Source organism: Spermophilus citellus, assembly GCF_964194105.1.
Source record: "Spermophilus citellus genome assembly, chromosome: 4".
In the NCBI taxonomy this organism is placed as follows: Eukaryota; Metazoa; Chordata; class Mammalia; order Rodentia; family Sciuridae; genus Spermophilus; species Spermophilus citellus.
The window spans coordinates 131,200,616-131,224,492 of record NC_138185.1 but is presented as its reverse complement, the minus strand read 5'-3'; the positions used below and the strand labels follow the sequence as shown (position 1 = coordinate 131,224,492).

Sequence of the window (23,877 nt, the reverse complement as noted above, 5' to 3'; positions counted from 1 at the left end):
ACAATCATTACATTTTAGGATAAGTGAGGACTCAAGTGAACTTTATTAGAAAACTATTAGACAAAGTACTTCTGCAAAAGAGTGAATAAACTAAGAGGAAGATACCATATTCATAAACCAAGGTTCTGATACAAGAGATGGGGGAAGGGAAGTCCCAGTGTGACAGCTTCAACAAGACTGGAGAGTCACTAGCACAGATTGGACAAGAGAACAGAGGCATAAAAGGAGGCTTTAAGGGAAAAGTGGAACTTTGAAGAATTCATAGAAGGATATGACTCTCAATCTGAAAGATAAAACACATATACATGAGAATTTTATACAAGAACATATGCCTAAGTGACTAATGAATGGGAAAACGTTAAATAACATATACGATAGGGTAGAAATCACTGCTGTTTGATGTGTTGGGGATTTGATGTGAAACAAGTTTGAGGTATTGGGTCCACTGTAGCATTAAAAAAAAAAAAAACAGGAATAGATAAATTATATACACCTGGAAAACAAAAACAAATGGATAAAAGAGGCAATCATTAACTTAAGGGGGCAAATGTAAAAAGATAGTCATATCACCTTGACTTGGTAGTGACTGATATTTCCGTGGTTATGGTAAAGTACATACCAACTGCAGACTTATCCAAATATCATTATAGAACTATTGACAGAATGGGCATGTGTGGGGAGGGATGTTAGAGATCTAAATCCTCAACTACCTCAGAAGATCATTTCTATGCTATTTTAAAATATAGCAACACATAATCTAGAAACAGGGAGGTAAATTTCAGTAGCAAGAACCAAAAAAGTTGGGAGAATTGCTCTTAAGCAGTGAGACATGGGGTAACAGTTGTTCAGGGCTAGGGCAAGGATAGCTGATTTTTATTGTAGGTTTTGAAAAAGTATTATATAAAGAAAGTCTTTGCTTAAAAAATAATAGAGGGCTGGGGAGGTGGCTCAAGCGGTGGCGCGCTCGCCTGGCATGCGTGAGGCCCGGGTTCGATCCTCAGCACCACGTACAAACAGAGATGTTGTGTCTGCCAAAAACTAAAAATAAATAAATAAAAGTTTCTCTCTCTCTCTCTCTCCTCTCTCTTTAAAAAAAAAAATAATAAAAATAAAAAATAATAGAATGAATAGAAAAATCAAGACAAAGTAATAATATACAGGAGTCTGATGGACTGGACAATATCACTGTAATTCATTCATAGAACAAATTCATCACTCATAATTCTGGGCCAGGCACTAAGATAGACACCAGAAATATAGCGGTGAATGAAGACATAAGGTCTCTGCTTTCATGAAGTTCACATCTACTATAGCAAATAGACGGTGACCAAGAAAAAAGATTTTTAAAAAATAGTACAAATTATAGCAATAAGAAGTGCAAATAGGAAAAAAAAAAGAATAAGAAAACTGATAAAAGTGGTGGTGAGGGAAAGTAAGGGCAGCTACTTTAGTTTCTCAGGGATGGCCTCTGAGATAACTTTACATTTGAAAGATATGATGCAGAACATCAGGTAGCTGACTGGTATAAGTTGGGAAGTTCTCAAGGTACAGACTACTTAGAGGAAGACAGAATATTGCATAGCCTCCTTCAGAGGAATTCCAAGATTTAAGAGCAGCCAGTTAAGGTGGGGCCTGTAAGAAAAGGCACAACAAGCAAGAAAACTTCAACAGTACTTCACCATTTTCAGTTGTCATTTCTCTAAAACTGCCCTGTAGTTATATTTATTTTTGGAATTAAAGTGCGTTATCAATTTAGTCTCCAGGTTTTTGCATCAGCTCCAGAGATAACTGGAGATTCTTGCATCCCAGAAAAATATATATACAATTATTTAGAAAGTTACTCATCTGTCCTCACTGTAAATTCCACCACCTTAGCCCAGGATCTTAGCCCTCAAGCCACTGGGCTCACGTCGGTGTTTTTCTTTTTGGTTCTGGGGATTGAGTGCTTGCTGTACCATTGATTCCAGCCCTTTTCATATTTTGAGACAAGGTTTTGCTAAATTGCTGAGGCTGGCCTTGAACTTGCGATCCTCCTGGCTCGACCTCCCCAAATACTGGGATTACAGACCCTGCCCCGACCTCGGTGTTTCCAAGGTCATTGTAACCACAGAAAGGGAAGGGCTGAGTTGTCCTTGCGGTTATCCTTGAAGACCCTCCCGGTCGCTCCTTTAAGAGTAAACAATATACAGTCTTACATTCTGTAAGGAACTCTGCACGCTGTGCTGGTCACATCCTGCAGCGCGGCAGTGAGGTGATTCCGTCCCCCAGGGGGCCCTGAAGTCTGAAGCGGGGAATAATGGCCGCGGGCGAAGCTGCCCCAGGTATGTCAGCCCAGGGATAGGGTCCGGGTCTGGCGGATGTACTTAAAAAAAATAAAAAAAAAAAGGATGCCGGAAAACTAATGGGCGAGGGAGGGAGGCAGCAGCGGGGAAGGCCGCTGCGAGGTTCGCCACCCTGGCAACCGGCGCTCCTGGAGCCGAGCTGCGCCAGCCAGGGGCCTTCGCGCCGCCTCCCAGCGAGAGCCATCAGAGGGCGCCGAGACTGCTTCCGAGGTCATCCGGGCCTTAGGGTGCTGGACGGGAGCGCGTCCGGAGACGCAGACCTCGGGGGATGACGGCCCTCCTCCCGCGCCCCGCGCTGGGCTGCCATTTCTCTCCATCATTGCTCCGCTTAGCGTTTAAAGACGCGCGAAGGAAGCAACTGGGAGCGTGGGCGTCCAGACTCTCCCGACCAGGCCCGCCCTTCGGCCCCACCCAGCTCGCGCCGCCCCGGCCGCTGTCCAGCGCCGGCACACCCTTCCCCGAAGCCAGTGAGGCCTGGGACGCGTGCGGGACGGGCACGCCCGCAGAGGCGTGGGGATACTGGGCCCAGAAGGTGCAGCCGGCGCGCGTAACGCTCGGGCTCGGAGGAAGCCCTGCAGCCTCAGGCGGCGGGAAAGTGGGAGGGCGCCTAGGGAGCGAGTCCATTCCCGTCCCTGGGGAGGAGGGTTGGCTTCTTGTCATTTGTGGGCGAGACCACCGAAGCTTGTCCCCTACTTTGAACCGGAGTTCTGAATTTGCTATGTTTAAGAGGGGTCAGTCGTGTCCGATCTGAAGCCAGCTTTCAGAGAAGGGTTTCCAGCCTAAAATATGACACCCGGAACCCCCTCCTGCCAGAATTGTGGTCTCGTCCGGGCCAAGGTGCTGGGGGAGGGTCCGAGAGGGGCTGGCGGGAAATTTCGGAGTTTGGCGGGTTGTTAGCAGCTGCGTTCATCCCCTGCTCTCTTTCCGGGTCTCTTCTTCTTCTTTTGCCCTCCGGTGCTGCCATGCCCTCTTCTGAAGAAGTAACCGCCATTTCCCCCAGCAAGCGGGCCCGGCCTGCGGAGGATGGCGGCTTGCGGCTCCGCTTTGTTCGACTATCGGAGCACGCCACGGCCCCGACCCGGGGGTCCGCGCGGGCCGCAGGCTATGACCTGTACAGGTGAGTGGGGACCTCGGGCCTCACGTGGCCGACCGGTCTCGGCCCCCGGCAGCGCCACCCTCGCAGAGGATACCCGGTTCTCGGATGATTTAGCTCGTGTTCAGCTCCTTTGCCCCAGCTTGAAACATACGCTAGAAAGGTTATGGATACAAACTTTTTTTTTTAAATGTGGGCTTCCTGCCATTGTTAGTTTGAAAATTTTGGCTTTTTAAAAAAGGCATAAATTCAACAGGGATTTGGGCAGTGTGCAGAATAGTAAATAAATATCTGTAAAATGCCCAAGGCATTGTTTTACAACATTCACTCTACTCTTTAACAAGTGGAAGGTGCCGTGCAACAGGGTTCATCTTGGCCTTCTAGGGTGATGGCGAGCTCAAGAAAAGCCATGGTGGGCGCTGAGATTCTGAAATATCTAAAAAAGATTAGTGAAGGCCACTTCTGGGGTTAGTTCTTTCTACATCTATTAGGCCTAAGGACTGGGACTTTGTGAAAGGGTACGAATATGAAAAACAAAAAATGGCGGGAATGCTAGTAATACTACAACCGTTCATTTGTAGCGCACTTTTTTTTTTTTTCATACCTGTACAGGAATTTTGTCCTACGTGCTATTTTATTTAATCCTTAAAACAGTCTTGAATTAGACGAGTGTTACTAATTTACAAATGAGATCGTTAAGAGTGATTTGCCTAAGAGCTTGAAGTTGCTGACGGTTTTTTACACGGAATTAAGTGTTGTTGTTTTTTAAATTTGGCTAGTATGTTCAGTATTTAGAACCATTAATAAAGGGGAAAAATGATTCTGAGAGGGAGGGGTGTTCATTTTATGACCATATTCCAAGCGTTATGATTTATTTTTAAGGCACTCCAGGTAATTAGAATGTGAGAACTACTGGTCCAAGTACGAGAGAAGGGAAGAAAGGACTGTGACGATATTAATGGGGGAGATTAATTGTAGCTAAAAAAAAAAAAATGTACATTATTGTGGCTAAAAGGAATATAGTGTGCCTTTTGATTTTAATGGGAAAGAGTGATGTAGTTCGCGTAGACCCTTTTAAAGTATATGGCTGGGCCTTGTGAGTCCTAAGGGAGATCTTGATTCAAGATACTTTAGTTCTTTAGTCATCCTCCTAACAAATATAGGTGATTTTCTGTATACTGAGCTTGATGTGGAAATATCTGATGTCTTTAATAAATTAGTGCTTAACGGTTTAAAGAAAGGAAATTACAGTGAAAATACAGTACTGCTTTATGGGACTTAAGTTCTGCAGAGGAACTTCCAGTTTCACTCATTGTCAAATCTCTTAAATTTTTTTAATGAGGGGGATACAGACAAATGAGAATTGCTAATACTTCTTGTATAATACAAGAAGTATTAGCAATAGAGAATCAGTACCTCAGCACTTGATTTCCAGGGGCTATTTAGAGTGATCCCTTACTTGGTGAAGTTCATGGTCATAGGTTTGGTGAACTACACAGCCAGGCAGAACTGATACAAAACAGCTCTACCTTCCCCCACCCTTTATTTTGCCTACAATTTTCTTCTGCAGTTTTTTTTTTGTAATCACAGAATTGTAATGAGAATAAAATGAGTTAATACATATAAACATATTTGCCCCATTATTTGGTTCTTCATTTTCCTGTTTCGCACAGTATTAGCAAAGTTTGTACCATTTAAAGTTTGACTTTTTTGTCAGTTTCCCATTGATTGTGTTCAGAGATGAAGACATTTATATTCTTTCATCTACACTTGCCTTTTAATTAATAAATAAAACATCTACCTTTTTGAACTTTTTAAAGATGAATTGGAAGTTTGTCATGGCAACATTAGTTGGCAACATTAGCCTAAGATTGTACTATTTTATGAAATGTATTTAAAGCAATTCTATATGCATCATCACAAGGAAAGAATGTAAAACAGTTTTATAAGTAAATACTGTTGTTGTTTTTTAAATTTTTTTGTAGTGCCTATGATTATATAGTACCACCTATGGAGAAAGCCCTTGTGAAAACAGACATTCAGATAGCTCTTCCTTCTGGGTGCTATGGAAGAATAGGTAAGTGATTCAAGAAACAGGTAACTATTTATCAAGCCCTTTCTTTGTGATAAGGTATTTAATCTTAGTGTTGTTGGATTAACATTGCTTGGTCTTGGTCCTAAAATAATGAAGTGCCATCTATGATGGCAAACAGTCATTTGAAAAATTTTATTTACATACATGTTTTGGTCTTTCTCTTTGGCTCTCTTATTTCTGATTCCTTATTTGTGTTTTTGGGAGACTCACATTGGCCTAAGAGGTTGTTTTCATAACTCCTCACAGAAAAACTAAAAATGTAGATGATTATTATTTGGATCTTTTTCCAGAGTGCCGAATTTCTCCCTTCAAAGAATACGTTGCATATTAGGTCAAGTTTCTTTGTGAAGATTGGGATGAGAGTTGCTAATACTTCTTGTATTAGGAAATAGGGACTTACAGTGATGGCACATTTTATTAACAGAGTAGAACTTACTCCAGAGTATGTCAGCCCATAGACTCTTATCTTGTTTCAGTATCATCCCATGGGGTTCCAGTAAGGAACACTAGTTTTCTTGAGAGAAAGCCGTATTCTAGGAAGCTAGTATAAAACAGACTGCAAATCAACAGGTTTGTTTGTTTTTTTTTTTTTTTTCTGGAGTGAGTCATTTGTCACCAGAGTTAGTCCTGAGTTTGTCAAAAACATAAGTACTTTTAAATAAGTACACAAAGGGGCATATGCAACTGTTAGCCCCTCCTCTGGGGAGAGAGTTAGACTTAACTCAATCTTGTTAGCCACGCATGGGAGAACTACTAGTACTTCATCCCTTTAAGAGAACATGATGATTTTTCTCCTGGTGGTCCCTTTTAGCATCACTGTCTCTACTTTTAGAGTTTTTAGGGGGGGATGGCCAGGAAATAGTGAAATAAAAAGTTAAGGCAGAAGAAGTAGCATTTATTGACAAAGTACCTGATTTAAATTATTCTGAAATAAAATAATAGAATTTAGAATAATTGTGGGTCTCATGCTTAAGCCAGCAAGTTATAAAGTAAAAACTTTTCTTTAGAATAAAAAACACAGGAGTTGAATTGTTTAGCATTGGCATTTTACTTAACTTATACAAGGCCTTTTATCTTACTCTGATTCATGTGTTTTAACAAAGTTAAGTGTTTTGACATCAGAGTCATGAGTAGGAGTCCTAAGTTCTAGGCTAAATGCTGCTACTGTTTTGTTAGGTTTCTCCCCCCCCCCCCTAACTCTCCCTTTCCCTCCCTTCTCCTCCCTCCCTTTCCCTGCTGCTCTCCCCACCCCTTTCTTATCAGCATTGTATTTGTTCCGGTCTTAAAACAAATCATCTTCCTTAGCATTGTGTCCCTGGCCAACTACAGTTCCTCTTTGCCCCTTTGTGACCAAACTTCTTGCAAGAGCAGTCTGTGGTTGCTCTCACTTCATTCCAGCAGTCATCTCCCAGGTCTATACCACAAATCCTCAATTGACTGAAGTCATATGGGGCTGGTTTAAGTGTTGTTTTGTTGTTGTTGTTTGTTTTTTGTTTTTAGTAAAACCTGGCTGAATTTCTAAACTAGTTTTTCCAACTTTGGTAATGCATTATGATTAAGCAATCTTTAATTCAGAACTGTCTAATAAGGCTAAGATGAAGATATAGACATAGTAGAGGAGATATGCTTAAATTGCATAAATTATATTGTGTCCAGTATTGCCCCTCCCCACTTAATAACAAATAGCTTCCTTTTTGTTTTCAGCTCCACGTTCTGGCCTGGCTGCAAAATACTTCATAGATGTAGGAGGTAATATATTTATTTTTAAATTGTGCAAATGTGTGTATTGGCTTTGTCTTTGCTTAAAAGGTAATGTGTATTCAAATGACAGATTGCATTTTTTTTTTTTTTTTAAGAGAGAGGGAGAGAGAGAGAATTTTTAACATTTATTTTTTAGTTTTCGGCAGACAAACATCTTTGTTTGTATGTGGTGCTGAGGATCGAACCCAGGCCGCACGCATGCCAGGCGAGCGCGCTACCGCTTGAGCCACATCCCCAGCCCAAGATCGCATTTTTATTATCAAGAAAAGGAATTGCATTTTTATTCTCTTGACTGTTTAGAAATTTCCATATCTTGGGCGGCTGAGGCAGGCTCAGTGGTTAAGTACCCCTAGGTTCAATCTTTGCTACCCTCCCCCTCCAAAAAAACCCATATCTGAAATAATAGATAATTATTATACAGTCTCAAATACTATTTGATAATTTAAAAATTTTTAAGTGATAATTGTAAAATTTATGTTATTTTACTAACAGGCTAACCAGGCACTATCTGACAGGAAAGATTTTTGCCTTGGTTTAGTGATAATCTGTAGTTAGTCCAAAAATGACTACACAAAAGGAAAAGATTTTGTGATTATTTTTAAGCAATAATAGTTTGCTTAGATAGTTATTAATAAGTATTAAATAATTCTCAAACAAAAGGTTCTATAAATATAGATCTAGTAAGGATTTTCTTTCCTTTTAAGAAGCTGTCCATGTTTGGCAAAATATATCAAAACAATCTTTTCCTTGAAGAGAGAAAACACTGCTGCTCTAAAATTTCTTCCAAGGAAAGTCATCTGTGGCATGTATTTCCCTTAAAACAAAACCTTACTCATATCTCCCATAGCTAACAAGTTTCTCATGTCGCCCCTGTCATGAAGAAGCCCCAGTGACCTTTGCTAGCCACCCTTGATAAAGGATTTCTAACCTCCTCTCAGAAAATTTAATCTTTTCCTGTAGTACACACCCCACTGATATAATCCCCATGTCCTGGTTCTTTTTTTATCTTCATTAATGAGATAGTGCTTCATTGCTTCATTTAACAACATGTTGGCCTTCAGGTAAGTGGGTATTCTAGATTTTCCTATGATTTTTGTTTTGTTTTGTTTTCTTTTTAAATAGATGAAGAAACCAGCTCAGAAATGAGCCTAAGGTGATAACATGTTTAAACCTGTTTAGACTATTGATATGATTCTAACATCCTTGTTCTTTCCTTTGCAGTTAAATGCTGAATTAGCCTACCTCATCTCCCTCACTAACTAAATAGGGTCCTGAATTAGTTTGACTTGTGCCCTGCCTCTGTGGGGGGGGTTAAGCTCATGATGAAGCCTAGGCGGCCAGGTCTTGGCTTAACATTTTGGAAAGGCCTGATATATCCTCATGGTGTCACTAGGTGGTGCTGTGGGGCAAGACAAAGCCAAAAGTTGTTCTTTGGGGAGCTGAGTTTTATTTAGCCAGGGATTGTCCACCCACTCCAGAGTTGAAGTTAAGTTACACCTGACTTTCAAAAATACTTTTGGAGATTCAAATATTATTTGGGATATAATTGTAATCTAACTTAAGAATGTAAAAAGAGTGTATGTTTTTTAAGAAAATTTCAAAGGCCTGCTTTGAAAGAAACATGAGTTCTGAGGCTCAGTTTTCTCCTTTGTATAATAGAAATTGGTGTGCTTGTCTCTGAGGAATTGGAGGATTAATGATTATGTAAACCATATGACATAGTGCGTGGCATGTATTAAAGTCTGTTTTATCATTTCTGCCGGCTAGGGAGTTAAGTTTTTTTTTTTTTTTTTAATGTGGAAAATCTTTTTTCAACTTTTTTACCAATTTTTGCTTTGTTTAAAACAACCCTCTGGAAGAAAATTCATGTAATTGGAAAATCAGTTTGCCTGGTGGATGGTATGGTGTTGTTCATAAAATTACATTGTGGTGTGTTCTTGGATGCAGAAATATGTTTAAAATGTCAGGCACAAGTTTATCAGAGTTGGCAAGAATTTTTATTTCTTAAGAGAGATTGTTAGAAATCCCAGGCTATAAATAAGGGTCAAAGGGAAAAGTTTAGTATGCAGGATTCTGTTCAGAATTCACATCTGGTAGGTGTGGATAGTTTTCACTAAAAAAGGTTTCCAGCATATGACATGCCAAAGTCTTGACACAATAAAACTTGTGCCTGAAGTCAGTTAATCACTCTGCCAGTTCCAGTGCATGATTTTTTCCAGTGATAACTTCAAGATACTTTCTGCTTTCTCATGAAAAGAAATATCCCTGATGCCTGTATCCATTATGCAAAGAATGAATAAATCTTGCTTTTCTTGAAAGTCAAATGGCAGTTGACTTTCAGTCAATTAATAATTGAACTAGAACCTATTGAATTTTGTATAACATTGTTATTTATAGTAAAATAAACATAATTGAAGGCTTTTTTTCTGCCATATTTTCATTGACTTCAATTTCGTTTCTTTTAGTCACTTAAAGACTTTTCTCATTTTCCTGTTGCCAAGTATAAAGTCTTAGTAGGTCACTTGGCCCTGTAGAACTGAAGACTCGTAACTATTTGAGTGCTACTAACAAGACAACTTTACAGATGTACAGCAGAGCCTTTTACAACAAGAGAGTATTTTTATATGGTAGAAAATATAGCTTTTTTTAAACCAGCAAATATATACAACTTGAATATGTGAGAAAAAAATAGCCAAAATATAGAAGAGGACATATAAATGTCCAGTAAACAATGGAAGGAAAGAAATCCAGCATCACTGGCCCTCAGGGAAATTCAAAGTAAAGCAGTTAAATATCATTTTTTACTGATCATTATTGGCCAGAATTTAAAAGTTGCTACCATTGTACTGGCAAGGATTTTGGAAATGGGCATTTTCAAATATTGCTGATAGAAGTTTGGCTATACCTTTTTTGTAAAGTTATCTAGCAGTACCCTCCAAAGTATAAAATATACACACCATTTTACCCAGGAAAGTGCTTTTTGGAACCTTTTTGACATTTATGCAGGGATATTTGTCAAGGGCTGGAGAGTGACAGGTTTATACATATTAATCTCAAAGGATATCTATTATTTTTAATGGGAAAAGTAAAGTAATGCAGTGTATTACTGTGATATTGGCTAGTGTTTTTTTTTTTTTTACTTTATGTGTATTACTGTTGTTGAATTATTTAAAATTTTTCTAATAAAATAGAAACAAAATAATTTTGAAGGCAGTCAGTCCACATTGTTTTTCCTAAACTCATTTGAGATAAATGAGTTATTACCCTGGCCTGGAACAATATGCTGTATACAAAAGGGTCTTCTGTGTTAAATCTAAGCTAAATCAATTCTACAGTCAAAACTTCCTCTGTGTAAATACATGGAAAACCGCTGGTCCCATCTTAATATCAGTTCTTTTCATAATTATTGAGGGCTAAATTAATGGTCATTTGGCAGTGGGGAAAGAAACTAGGATTTAATACTCTTTGAATTGGTCAAATTTTGTTGCTGTTCCACTAGAAAAGAGTAGACCATTTCCTTCAGTCTAGACATTAAGTGAACTGCCTTTCCTGCTTTTCAGCCCATTTTTAAAGTACCTTCTTAGCATGCATTTTCTGACTCATAATCAGCCTAATTTTTTTTAACCTTAAAGTAATTAGTATAGCTAACTAGCCTTTGTACCCATCAAGATATTCCGATTTTTATTCTCTGCTTTCATGAGGGTATTTTGGAGAAGGGACAAGGAAGAGTATTCGTAAGAAGTCAGATGTAAAATGGAGCTATATTCTATATTTCATAAGAATTCTATCCAGCTTTTCATAACAGCAGAAAGAATATGTATCATAGGAAGTTCCAAGGGATGGGAAATAACTGTTAATGGGTAGAGGATTTCCTGATAGGGTGATAAAAATGTTATAAAATTGATTTTAGTGATGGTTGTACAACATTGAATACGCTATGAACTTTGGGATCATATACTTTAAATGGATGAATTATATGTGAATTAGATTTCAATATAAAAAGAAATGAGAAGGCCTGGTGCACCTGTATTATTTGTATTTATCTTTATGGAAGCATTTTAAATTCTTGACCCAAAGACAAATGGTATCAAGTCTGGTGAAAGTAGTTCTCTGGACCAGGCTAGTTGGCCAGGCTCAGCTTTCCTGCAAAGATTTGCTCTCCATGTGTTCATAATCTCAAACACTAATTGTACATATAAGTGTACTCATTATTAACTATGAGCTAATACCTTCTGAGAGCTTGTGATTTTAGAAAGAATGGTGGTTCAGATTAAAAGGAGAGGAAGGATGTGAACGGAAAAGTTCAGCTCCCATTTTATTGTAAAAATGGAGTGTTCTGGTATTTTTAAGACTGCTGCTTAACAGTGTAAGCATTAACTCATTTCTGCTGTAGATCTTTTGGGGCTTTTTTACATTTTTATTTATGATTTGGTCATGTATCGATCAATATTAGTGAAAAACTGTTCCCAGGAAAAGTCTTCGAAGCCCAAATCATAATTTTCTGCTAGTCTTTTTGGCAAGTATGCAGTGGGTAGAGATGGTAATTGCCATTATTAGCTTAAAGTAGGAAATGGTTACCATTTAATAAGGGTGACAGATAGGAAATTAGGACCAATTTTCTAAATTCTTATCTACATTTTAGTAATACCTTTTTTTGTTTTTGAGGCATTACATAGTGCTAAAGGAAGGTTCACTTACTGAAGTTCTAAGTATAAAAGTCTGAGAGCTACATAAGAATGATTTAAATGTAATTTTACACTCAATAGTGTTTTGATATAATAAATCAAGATATTGTTTTTCTTTCCTCTAGCTGGTGTCATAGATGAAGATTATAGAGGAAATATTGGTGTTGTGTTATTTAATTTTGGCAAAGAGAAGTTTGAAGGTATGTTAAGTACATATATGTATTCCCATAAACGTAGTGAATGTTCTGAGTTTCTGTCAATAATACTGACTCCTCTAATACTCAATGAATAAGGCAAGATATAAAAGAGTACATGAATAAAATCACTAATAAGCTTTTTTTTTTTCTTTGAAGTAAAAAAAGGTGATCGAATAGCACAGCTCATTTGTGAACGGATTTTTTATCCAGATATAGAAGAAGTTCAAGTAAGTGTTATAAAAGCTTAATAATTAGTGACATAACATTGCAAGTGAAGAAAAGACACAGCTTAGAGGGTTTAATATGTTGTTTGTAGCTAGCAGTATATATGACTTAAGATCTTACTTTTAGAATTTCTTGATTTTACTTTTGATCCTTGGAATTGAACCCAGGGGTTCTTTACCACTGAACTACAGTGCCAGCCCTTTTTATTTTGTATTTTGAGATAGAGTCTTGCTAAGTTATTTAGTGCCTTGCTAAGCTGCTGGGGCTTGCCTCTAATCATGAGTTGCTGGGATTACAGGCATACACCACTGTACCCAGCTCATGACATATTTTCATGTAGATATTATGTAGCATTACTTTGGATAATTAATTATTTAATATATTGTGAAATTTTAATATTTCATTAGCTTTTTAGACAAATATCCAATTTTCTAATTTGTGGGGTCTTTTTAAAATTTAACTTTCTTTTTGTAATCTTTAAAAGTCTTATAGTAGGGGCTGGGTAGAAGAACTGAAAGAGGCTCTAAAATTAACTGTCTTATTACTTTTCTTTCAGGTGTTGAATGACACTGAAAGGGGTTCAGGAGGTTTTGGTTCTACTGGAAAGAATTAAAATATAGGTCAAATATAGAAAAATGTTACTTTCTCTTAAAAATAAAGACTTTCTGCTTAAAGTGTTAGTATTTTGCACGACTGAAAAGCTAGCTTTAGCTTCTGAAAGTTTATTTTCTTACAATAAAGGAAAGAGTTTCTTTGTTAGTATCACATAGAAACTTTCTTGTATTTTTTCAGTTTATGGTTGTATGTAAATCTGTGGTAATCTAATGCAAAATTTTTAAAATCAAATGTACATTAATTTCAAATTTTAAAAAATGTTCAATAAATGATTCCTTTCAAATTATTATGCTTTAATTGCTTTATAATCGTAATTAAGTTTCCAACACAAGAATTGTGGGACACATTCAGACTATAACCACTGTTCTGTCCTTTTGGCTTTGAGCCCATATTCTTTGCAATATCTAATCTCTAAAGTGGTAGAAGCCAACAAAATGGAGGAAGATATGGTTAATGAAAGTCCTACTCTAGTTTGCTTATACATAGAATATATTCCAATTTGGGCACTATGCTTAAAAATGCTCAGAAAGGAACCTCTTCTGGGCTTGAAACCATGTTCATGGATGCAGATAAAGGATCCAGTATATTTTGTTTGAAGAAGACAATTGTTATTTTGGGAATGGGAGAAATTTGGGAGGAGGTGGCTAGAAAAGGTCCTTGGAATAAAATAGACATTCTCACATTTTTAAAGACACAGAATGAGTAAGTCTTGTCCTCTGATTTGGACTGGAGTTAGGATCAGTATTAATCTAAGAGGGTGGTGGCATAGCGGCAGACTCATGGAACTTCCCTAAAACAGAATTAAAACAAAAGTATTCCAATAAAATCAGCATGGAAGAATATATTACAGTCAGGACCATTGGAGACTAATTTTTGTAAAGCTGGAACATTGTCTTTTATGTGTGTAGTACATAAGTGTACAGTATAGTGATTATAAAATTGGAACAGTTATATAACCAAGTACATGACCAAGCAGAATATATAGCCACCATGCTAGGAGTAGAGTACCTTATTAGAGTTTGTAGAGTTCACAGCCAATTTCAGTTTATCAAATTATGGGCATTAGAATGTTTATGCTTTTTTGGCAATTTGAATATTGCTATGATTGTTCATGTACAGCTTGGTGAGTGGACATGTTTTTGATTCTCTTGGTAGCTAAGTTTCCGGGTCATATGGTAGTTGTATATTTAACTCTTTTTTTTCCAAAACAACTTCACCATTTTCATTCCCATCAGCAATTTATAAGGTTTCTGTTCTTCCACATTCCCTCACCAATACTTGTTATTGTCTGCCTTTTTTAAAATTAAAGTTTATATAGTAGGTGACATAGTATCTCATTGTAGTTATGAAAATAGCTTATGAAAATGTATTCAAATTCTTTGAACATTTTAAAATTGGATTTTTTTTTTTTTTTTGGAGGTGGGTGGCAGGGATTGAACTCGGCCACTCAACCACTAAGCCACATCCCCAGCCCTATTTTGTATTTTATTTAGAGAAAGGGTCTCAGTTGCTTAGTGCCTCACTTCTGAGGCTTGATTTGAATTTGTGATCCTCCTGCCTCAGCCTCCTGAGCGGCTGGCATTACAAATGTGTGCCACTGAGCCTGGCTGTCTTTTCTTTTTGCATTATAAAGAGTTCTTTTTCTTTGTTCTGGATTCAAGTCCAGTCTTACACGTATGATTTGCAGATATTTCACTTGTTTGTCTGGTTGTCTTTTTTTTTTTCCCTCCTTAATGGTGTCCTTTGAAGCACAAATTTTTAAAATTTTAATGATACCCAGTTTATTTCTATTGGGTTACTTGGGTTTTTAATGTCATATGTAAGAAACCATTGAATAATTCAAAGTCAAAAAGGTTAAACACCTACTTTTTCATTATGTTCAGTTTTTTTTTAATGAGGTAACTTTTTCATAGCTTTATTTTATTCATTTATTTTTTATATGGTGCTGAGGATTGAACCCAGGGTCTCACATGTGCTAGACAAGCGCTCTAGCACTGAGCCACTCCAACCCTTAGCCCTTTTATTTAGAGTTTTGATCCATTTTTGACTTGTTAGAGACACAACTTAATTCTTTTCCACGTAGATGTCTAATATTCCAGCCTCATTTATTGAAAAGACTGTTCATTCCTCATTTAATTGTCTTGGAGTACTGATTGAAAATCAGTTGACCATAAATATAAGCTTAGGCTTATTTCTGTATTCTCAGATCTATTCCATTGATCTTTATGTTTTTATTTACACCAGTAGCATACTGTCTTGATTATTATAGCTTTGTATTAAGTTTTGAAATTGGGAAGAAGGAGTCCTCAAAGACTGTTCTCTTTCAAGATTGTTTTGATTCTCTAGGTCACTTGCATTCTAGAATCAATTTGTCAGTTTTTCAAAAAATGCCAGCTAGGATTTTAGTAGGTTATTGAATCTTTAGATCAGTTTGGGTAATATTGTCATATAAATAATATTAAATCCTCCAACATAGGATGAACATGAGTTGCTTTTCCACTTAAAAAACAGTGATGTTTAGCTATTTGTAGTTTTTAGTGTACCAACTATATATATATATATATATTTTTAAATATCTTTACAATTGGAATACTTTTCATTTTTTTCCTTGCTTAATTGACCTGATCAGAACCTCTACTATAGTGTTGAATGGAAGTGTCAAGAGCTAATATCCTTGTGTTGGTCCTGAGCTAAGTGGGTAAACATTTTTGTCCTTTTTAGTACTAGGGATTGAATGCAGAAGTGCTTTCCACTGAGTCACATCCTCAGCCCTTTTTGAATTTTTTATTTTGAAACAAGGTCTTACTAAATTGCTTAGGGCCTCGCTAAACTGATGAGTGGCTTTGAACTTGGAATGTTCCTGCCTCAGCCTCCCAAGCTGGTGGGATTACAGGTATGTGCCACTGCAACTGGCCAAGGGTAAAAACTTAATGTTGAACTTCAGTTTACTGTTGAAACACTAAATATGATGTTAGCTCTGGATTTTTCATACATAGCTTTTTATCAGGTAAAGAAAGTTTCTTTCTATTCCTAATTTGTAAATAGCTTTTGTCAATGGAAGAGTGTTTTTTGTCAAATATTTTTTTTGTGTGTCTGTCAAGATGATCATGTGTTTTCTGTTCTTTATTCTGTCAATATGATAATATCATTGCTTGATTTTCTTAGATTGAACCAAACTTGTATTTCAGGGGAAAATTCCCACTTAGTCAAGGTGCTTAATCCTTTTTATATTTTGCAAGATTCAGTTTGCCAGTATCTGGGTGGAAATTTTTGCAATTATATTCATATGGGAGATTGTGTTGGTTTGCTAGGTCTTCCATAACAAATTACCACACACTGAGTGGCTTAAAACAACAGAAGTTTGTTTTTCAGATCTAGAGACTAAAAGGACAAAAATCAAGTTGCTGGCAGGATTTTGCTCCCTCCTAAGGCTCTAGGGGAAGAATCATTCTTGCTTCTTCCTAGTTTCTGGTGGTAGCTGACAACCATGGCATTCCTTGACTAGTAGACTCTAATCCCTCCTTCATCTTTACAAGGCATCTTCCCTGTCTCTGAGTTCCCTTTTCCCTATCTAATATCTTAACTTGATTACATCTGCGAAGACCTTATTTCTGAATAAGGACATGTCCATAAGTACTAGTGATTAGGGCTTGAATGTATCTTTGCAGGGGAGGACATGATTCTACCCGCTGTAGATATAATTAATAGTATTTTTCTTGTGATTTATTTGAATTTGGCATAAAGTCTCACAGGATGAGATGGAAATGTCCTATTTTTAAAAGTTTTTTTAAAGTCTAATTAAAAGTTTGGTAGAATTTACTGGTGAAACCACCTAGGTCTGTGGGGATTTGTTTTGTTTTGGAAGTTTTTTTTTTTTTTTTTTTTTTTTTTTAATTTATTGCTTTCTTTCATATTGTTGTTCTTAGATTTTCTTCCTTTCTGATTGAACTGGAGGTCTTGTGCATGCTAAGCACATGCTGTACCACTGAGCTTCAACCCTTAACCCTTGTTTAGGGTTACTATTTCTTGTGTTGGTTTTGGTAGTGTGTATCTTTTTTAGGAATTGTTCCATTCCATCCAGGTTATTTAACTTGTTGAGGTACAGTTATTATGGTATTGTTGTAGTCCTTTATATTTCTATAAAGTCAGTAGTGATGGTCTTCTTTAATTCCTGATTTTAGTAATTTGGGTATTATTTGTGGTCAGGCTAGCCAAAGATTTTTATTGATTTCATTGACAGTTTTAAGAACTAGAAGTTGGTTTTGATTTTTCTGCTTTTCTATACTTCATTTACTTCCAGTCTAACATTTCCTTCCTTCTATTTAGTTTGGTTTAGTTTGCTCTTTTTTTTTTTTTTTTCCAATTTCGTAAGGTGGAAGATTAGGTTATTGAGTTGAAAAACTTCTTTAACATGGGCATTTACAGTTATAAATAAAAAGTAAGAAAGAATAAGTTCTAAAGTAGTAATTTCAGTGTTATCTCAAAATAGATGTAATCTCCACCATAATTCCATAGCACTGTCAAGTTCAAAATATAAAGGACAAACAGAACAACTAATGTTAAAGATTATCTCACCACTATAAGGTTATGGTGAATTTATGACATTTATTATTAATTTATTATCCATTACACTTTGGGTTAGGGTCTTTCTGTGGTCTGAACTGGTTTTCTAGAAGGTAAAAGCCTTAAACTAATAAAGCTTGGTTCCTGAACTCATTGGGTTCTGCATTATCTCAATCGGTTAGATTAAGTTGGTATCAGGTAGATGAGAGAAATCATCTTTTCTAAAGGCAAGTTCTTCCTCCCTACTAGAAATGAAACTAGAGCTTTCTCACTGTTGTACAAAAAACACATGATGAGAACAATTTTAGAGGAGGAAAAGTTTATTTGGTCTCAGTTCATAGATGGCCAACTCCACTGCTCTGGACTCAAGATGAGGCAGAATGTCATGGCCAGAGTGGGTCAGAGGAAAGCATCCCAGCACATAGCACTAGGAAGCAGAGAGAGCTCTGCCTACCAGAGAGCCCATAGGCATGCCCCAATGACCCATTTTCTCCAGCCACACCCTACATACCTACAGTCACCACCCAGTTAATCCCTATTAGGGGATTAATGCCCTGATTAAGTTAATGGTCTTGTAACCCAGTCACTTCACCTCTCAACTCATGACCAAAAGGAAGCATTTTCATTTGTAGAGCTGTACATTATGATTTCCAGATTAACTAGAAGTTGAATAGCAACAACCATTTTATCAGAAACTTCTCAGAAAAAAGCAGTTTTCCTCTTAACATTTCTTCCTCACTAATGATGCCCACTGTCCATTACTATCCTTGGTGCTATATACATCAGAAAAGAATCAGGAAGTCTTCTGCAAGTTAATTATAGCTCTACCAATTAATTTACCTTAGTGGCTATTTGCAGAAGACACATAGTACTTAAACAGTCTGGGTAGGTAGGGGGTGCCCAAGCTTAAGTTATGGGTTTCATAGCACTTTACCTACACAGTTGTTCTGCTACATGGCGCACCTCCATACCACCTAGCAGAAGATCATTATTTCAATGTTATTTCCCATTTCTCTGTATATTTTTTTCAATGGAGAAATGGTAGAAGGCTGGAGGGCTGAGCTGTATAGGCACTGGGAGTATTGTGAGTACATCCAAGTTTGGAGTAAATGAGCCATGGACATAACTAGCAATAATTACATGAGTTGAGTAGTACATACTGTTGAGCATTCTCAATAGGGCTGTTACCCCAATCCTCTAGTGTCTATTGACTATCCCCAAATCATCTATTTTCTTTTTTTTAAAATTTTTTATTTTATTTTTTTATTGGTTGTTCACAACATTACAAAGCTCTTGACATATCATATTTCATACATTAGATTGAAGTGGGTTATGAACTCCCAATTTTACCCCAAATGCAGATTGCAGAATCACGTCGGTTACACATCCACATTTTTACATACTGCCATATTAGTGACTGTTGTATTCTGCTACCTTTCCTATCCCCTACTATTCCCCCCTCCCCTTCCCTCACATCTTCTCTCTCTACCCCATCTACTGTAATTCATTTCTCTCCTTGTTTATTTTCCCATTCCCCTCACAACCTCTTATATGTAATTTTGTATAGCAATGAGGGTCTCCCTTCATTTCCATGCAATTTCCCTTTTCTCTCCCTTTCCCTCCCATCTCATGTCTCTATTTAAAGTTAATATTTTCTTCCTGCTCTTCCTCCCTACTCTGTTCATAGTTGCTCTCATTATATCAAAGAAGACATTTGGTATTTGTTTTTTAGGGATTGGCTAGCTTCACTAAGCATAATCTGCTCTAGTGCCATCCATTTCCCTGCAAATTCTATCATTTTGTCATTTTTTATTGCTGCGTAGTACTCCATTGTGTATAGATGCCACTTTTTTTTATCCATTCATCTATTGAAGGGCATCTGGGTTGGTTCCACAGTCTAGCTATTGTGAATTGTGCTGCTATGAACATCGATGTGGCAGTATCCCTGTAGCATGCTCTTTTAATAGTCCAAGAAGGGCAATAGCAGGGTCAAATGGTGGTTCCATTCCCAGCTTTCCCAGGAATCTCCATACTGCTTTCCAAATTGGCCGCACCAATTTGCAGTCCCACCAACAATGTACAAGTGTACCCTTTTCTCCACATCCTCGCCAGCACTTGTTGTTTGACTTCATAGTGGCTGCCAATCTTACTGGAGTGAGATGGTATCTTAGGGTGGTTTTGATTTGCATTTCTCTGACTGCTAGAGATGATGAGCATTTTTTCATGTACTTGTTGATTGATTGTATATCCTCCTCTGAGAAGTGTCTGTTCAGGTCCTTGGCCCATTTGTTGATTGGGTTATTTGTTATCTTATTGTCTAATTTTTTGAGATCTTTGTATACTCTGGATATTAGGGCTCTATCTGAAGTGTGAGGAGTAAAAATTTGTTCCCAGGATGTAGGCTCCCTATTTACCTCTCTTATTGTTTCTCTTGCTGAGAAAAAACTTTTTAGTTTGAGTAAGTCCCATTTGTTGATTCTTGTTATTAACTCTTGTGCTATGGGTGTCCTATTAAGGAATTTGGAGCCCGACCCCACAATATGTAGATCGGAGCCAACTTTTTCTTCTATCAGATGCAGAGTCTCTGATTTGATATCAAGCTCCTTGATCCATTTTGAGTTAACTTTTGTGCATGGCGAGAGAAAGGGATTCAGTTTCATTTTGTTGCATATGGATTTCCAGTTTTCCCAACACCATTTGTTGAAGATGCTATCCTTCCTCCATTGCATGCTTTTAGCCCCTTTATCAAATATAAGATAGTTGTAACTTTGTGGATTAGTCTCTGTGTCCTCTATTCTATACCATTGGTCCACCCGCCTGTTTTGGTACCAGTACCATGCTGTTTTTGTCACTATTGCTCTGTAATATAGTTTGAAATCTGGTATCGCTATACCGCCTGATTCACACTTCCTGCTTAGAATTGCTTTTGCTATTCTGGGTCTTTTATTTTTCCATATGAATTTCATGATTGCTTTATCTATTTCTACAAGAAATGCCGTTGGGATTTTGATTGGCATTGCATTAAACCTATAGAGAACTTTTGGTAATATCGCCATTTTGATAATGTTAGTTCTGCCAATCCATGAACAGGGTATATTTTTCCATCTTCTAAGATCTTCTTCTACTTCTCTCTTTAGGGTTCTGTAGTTTTCATTGTATAAATCTTTCACCTCTTTTGTTAGGTTGAGTCCCAAGTATTTTATTTTTTTTGAGGATATTGTGAATGGAGTGTTTTTCCTCATTTCCGTTTCAGAAGTTTTGTCACTGATATACAGAAATGCCTTTGATTTATGCGTGTTGATTTTATATCCTGCCACTTTGCTGAATTCATTTATTAGTTCTAGTAGTTTCTTTGTAGATCCTTTTGGGTCTTCTAGGTATAGAATCATGTCGTCCGCAAATAGTGATAATTTAAGTTCTTCTTTTCCTATTTTTATGCCTTCAATTTCTTTTGTCTGTCTAATTGCTCTGGCTAGTATTTCAAGGACTAAATTAAATAGAAGTGGTGAGAGAGGGCATCCCTGTCTTGTTCCAGATTTTAGAGGGAATGCCTTCAACTTTTGTCCATTCAGAATGATGCTAGCCTGAGGCTTAGCATAGATAGCTTTTACAATGTCAAGGTAAGTTCCTGTTATCCCTAGTTTTTCTAATGTTTTGAACATAAAGGGATGCTGTACTTTGTCGAATGCTTTCTCTGCGTCTATCGAGATGATCATATGGTTCTTATCTTTAAGTCTATTGATGTGGTGAATAACATTTATTGATTTCCGTATATTGAACCATCCTTGCATCCCAGGGATGAATCCTACTTGATCATGGTGCACAATTTTTTTGATGTGTTTTTGTATTCGATTCGCCAGAATTTTATTGAGGATTTTTGCATCTAGGTTCATTAGAGATATTGGTCTGTAGTTTTCTTTCTTTGAGGTGTCTTTGTCTGGTTTCGGAATCAGGGTGATGTTGGCCTCATAGAATGAATTTGGAAGAGCTCCCTCTTTTTCTATTTCCTGAAATAACTTGAAAAGTATTGGTATTAATTCTTCTTTAAAGGTTTTGTAAAACTCTGCTGTATACCCATCCGGTCCTGGGCTTTTCTTGGTTGGTAGTCTTTTGATTGCTTCTTCAATTTCATCCATTGATATTGGTCTGTTCAAATTGTGTGTATCCTCCAGACTCAGTCTGGGCAAATCATATGACTTAAGAAATTTATCGATGTCTTCACTATCTTCTATTTTATTGGAATATAGGTTTTCAAAATAATTTCTAATTGTCTTCTGTATTTCTGTAGCATGTGTTGTGATATTGCCTTTTTCATCCCGTATGTTAGTAATTTGAGTTCTCTCTCTTCTTCTCTTCGTTAGCATGGCTAAAGGTCTGTCGATCTTATTTATTTTTTCGAAGAACCAACTTTTAGTTTTGTTAATTTTTTCAATAGTTTCTTTTCTTTCAATTTCATTGATTTCTGCTCTGATTTTAATTATTTCTTGCCTTCTGCTACATTTGCTGTTATTTTGCTCTTCCTTTTCTAGGGCTTTGAGATGAAGTGTGAGCTCATTTATTTGTTGTTTTTTTCTTTTTTTGAGGAATGACCTCCAGGCGATGAATTTCCCTCTTAAAACTGCTTTCATTGTGTCCCATAGATTCCGATATGTTGTGTCTGTATTCTCATTTATCTCTAAGAATTTTTTTATTTCCTCCTTTATGTCTTCTGTAACCCATTGATCATTCAGTAACATATTGTTCATTTTCCATGTGATGTAGGATTTTTCCTTCCTTCTTTTATCATTGATTTCCAGTTTCATTCCATTATGATCAGATAAAATGCATGGTATTATCTCCACCCCTTTATATTTACTGAGGGTTCCCTATGGCATAATATATGGTCTATTTTTGAGAAGGATCCATGTGCTGCTGAGAAAAAAGTATATCCATTTGATGATGGTTGATATATTCTATATATGTCAGTTAAGTCTAGGTTATTGATTGTGGTATTGAGTTCTATAGTTTCTTTATTCAACTTTTGTTTGGAGGATCTGGCCAATGGTGAGAGAGGTGTGTTGAAGTCACCCATAATTATTGTGTTGTGGTCTATTTGATTCTTGAACTTGAGGAGAATTTGTTTTATGAATGTCGCAGCACCATTATTTGGTGCATAAATATTGATAATTGTTATGTCTTGTTGGTGAATGGTTCCTTTTAACAGTATATAATGTCCTTCCTTATCCCTTCTGATTAACTTAGTCTTGAAGTCGATTTTATTCGATATGAGGATGGCCACCCCTGCTTGCTTACGAGGACCGTGTGCGTGGTATATTTTTTCCCATCCTTTCACCTTCAGCCTGTGTATGTCTTTTCCAATCAGATGTGTCTCCTGGAGGCAGCATATTGTTGGATTTGTTTTTTTAATCCATGATACCAGCCTATGTCGCTTTATTGGAGAGTTTAAGCCATTAACATTCAGAGTTACTATTGATATATGGTTTGTACTTCCAGCCATGTTTGATTATTTATCCTTTTTTAAAAAAAATTTAGTTTGTTTCTCCATGATTATCTTTCCCCTTGCCCTCTGTCTTTACCGAGGCACTTCCCACTGATGGTTTTGGTTATTGTTTTTCATTTCTTCCTCGTGTAGTGTTTTGCTCAAAATGCTTTGCAATGCTGGTTTTCTGGCTGCAAATTCTTTTAACTTTTGTTTATCATGAAATATTTTTATTTCGTTGTCATACCTGAAGCTTAATTTTGCTGGATACAGAATTCTTGGTTGGCATCCATTGTCTTTCAGTGTTTGAAATACGTTTTTCCAGGATCTTCTCGCTTTCAGCGTCTGTGATGAAAAATCCATTGTTAACCTTATTGGTTTACCCCTGAATGTAATCTGCCTCCTTTCTCTTGTAGCTTTTAATATTTTCTCTTTGTTCTGTATATTGGATATCTTCATAAGAATGTGTCTTGGCGTTGGTCTACTGTGATTTTGTGTGCTCGGTGTCCTGTATGCATCTTCAATTTGTATATCTGTTTCCTTTTTTATTTCTGGAAAGTTTTCTGTAATTATTTCATTCAGCAGGTTACTCATTCCCTTGGTTTGAATCTCTGTACCTTCTTCTATCCCGATGCCTCGTAAGTTTGGTTTTTTTATGTTATCCCATAACTCTTGGATGTTTTTCTTGTGATTTTTTACCAGCCTTTCTGAGTTGGCTAGACTCTTTTCAAGATGATATATTTTGTCTTCATTATCTGACGTTCTGGCTTCTACTTGCTGCACTCTGTTAGTGATACTCTCAATTGAGTTTTCAATTTGGTT

At 37.0% G+C, this 23,877-nt stretch overlaps 1 protein-coding gene across 1 annotated transcript; it reads left to right on the top strand.

The window, feature by feature from the left end:
• Nucleotides 1–2,390: 2,390 nt before the first annotated feature.
• DUT (deoxyuridine triphosphatase) lies at nt 2,391–13,299 on the top strand. Its single transcript, XM_081292226.1, is given in 8 exon segments — nt 2,391–2,856; nt 2,859–2,874; nt 3,321–3,459; nt 5,421–5,512; nt 7,235–7,279; nt 12,102–12,176; nt 12,330–12,400; nt 12,955–13,299. Coding segments are annotated over 8 exon segments (741 nt in total). The 5' UTR covers nt 2,391–2,610; the 3' UTR covers nt 13,012–13,299.
• Nucleotides 13,300–23,877: the final 10,578 nt, after the last annotated feature.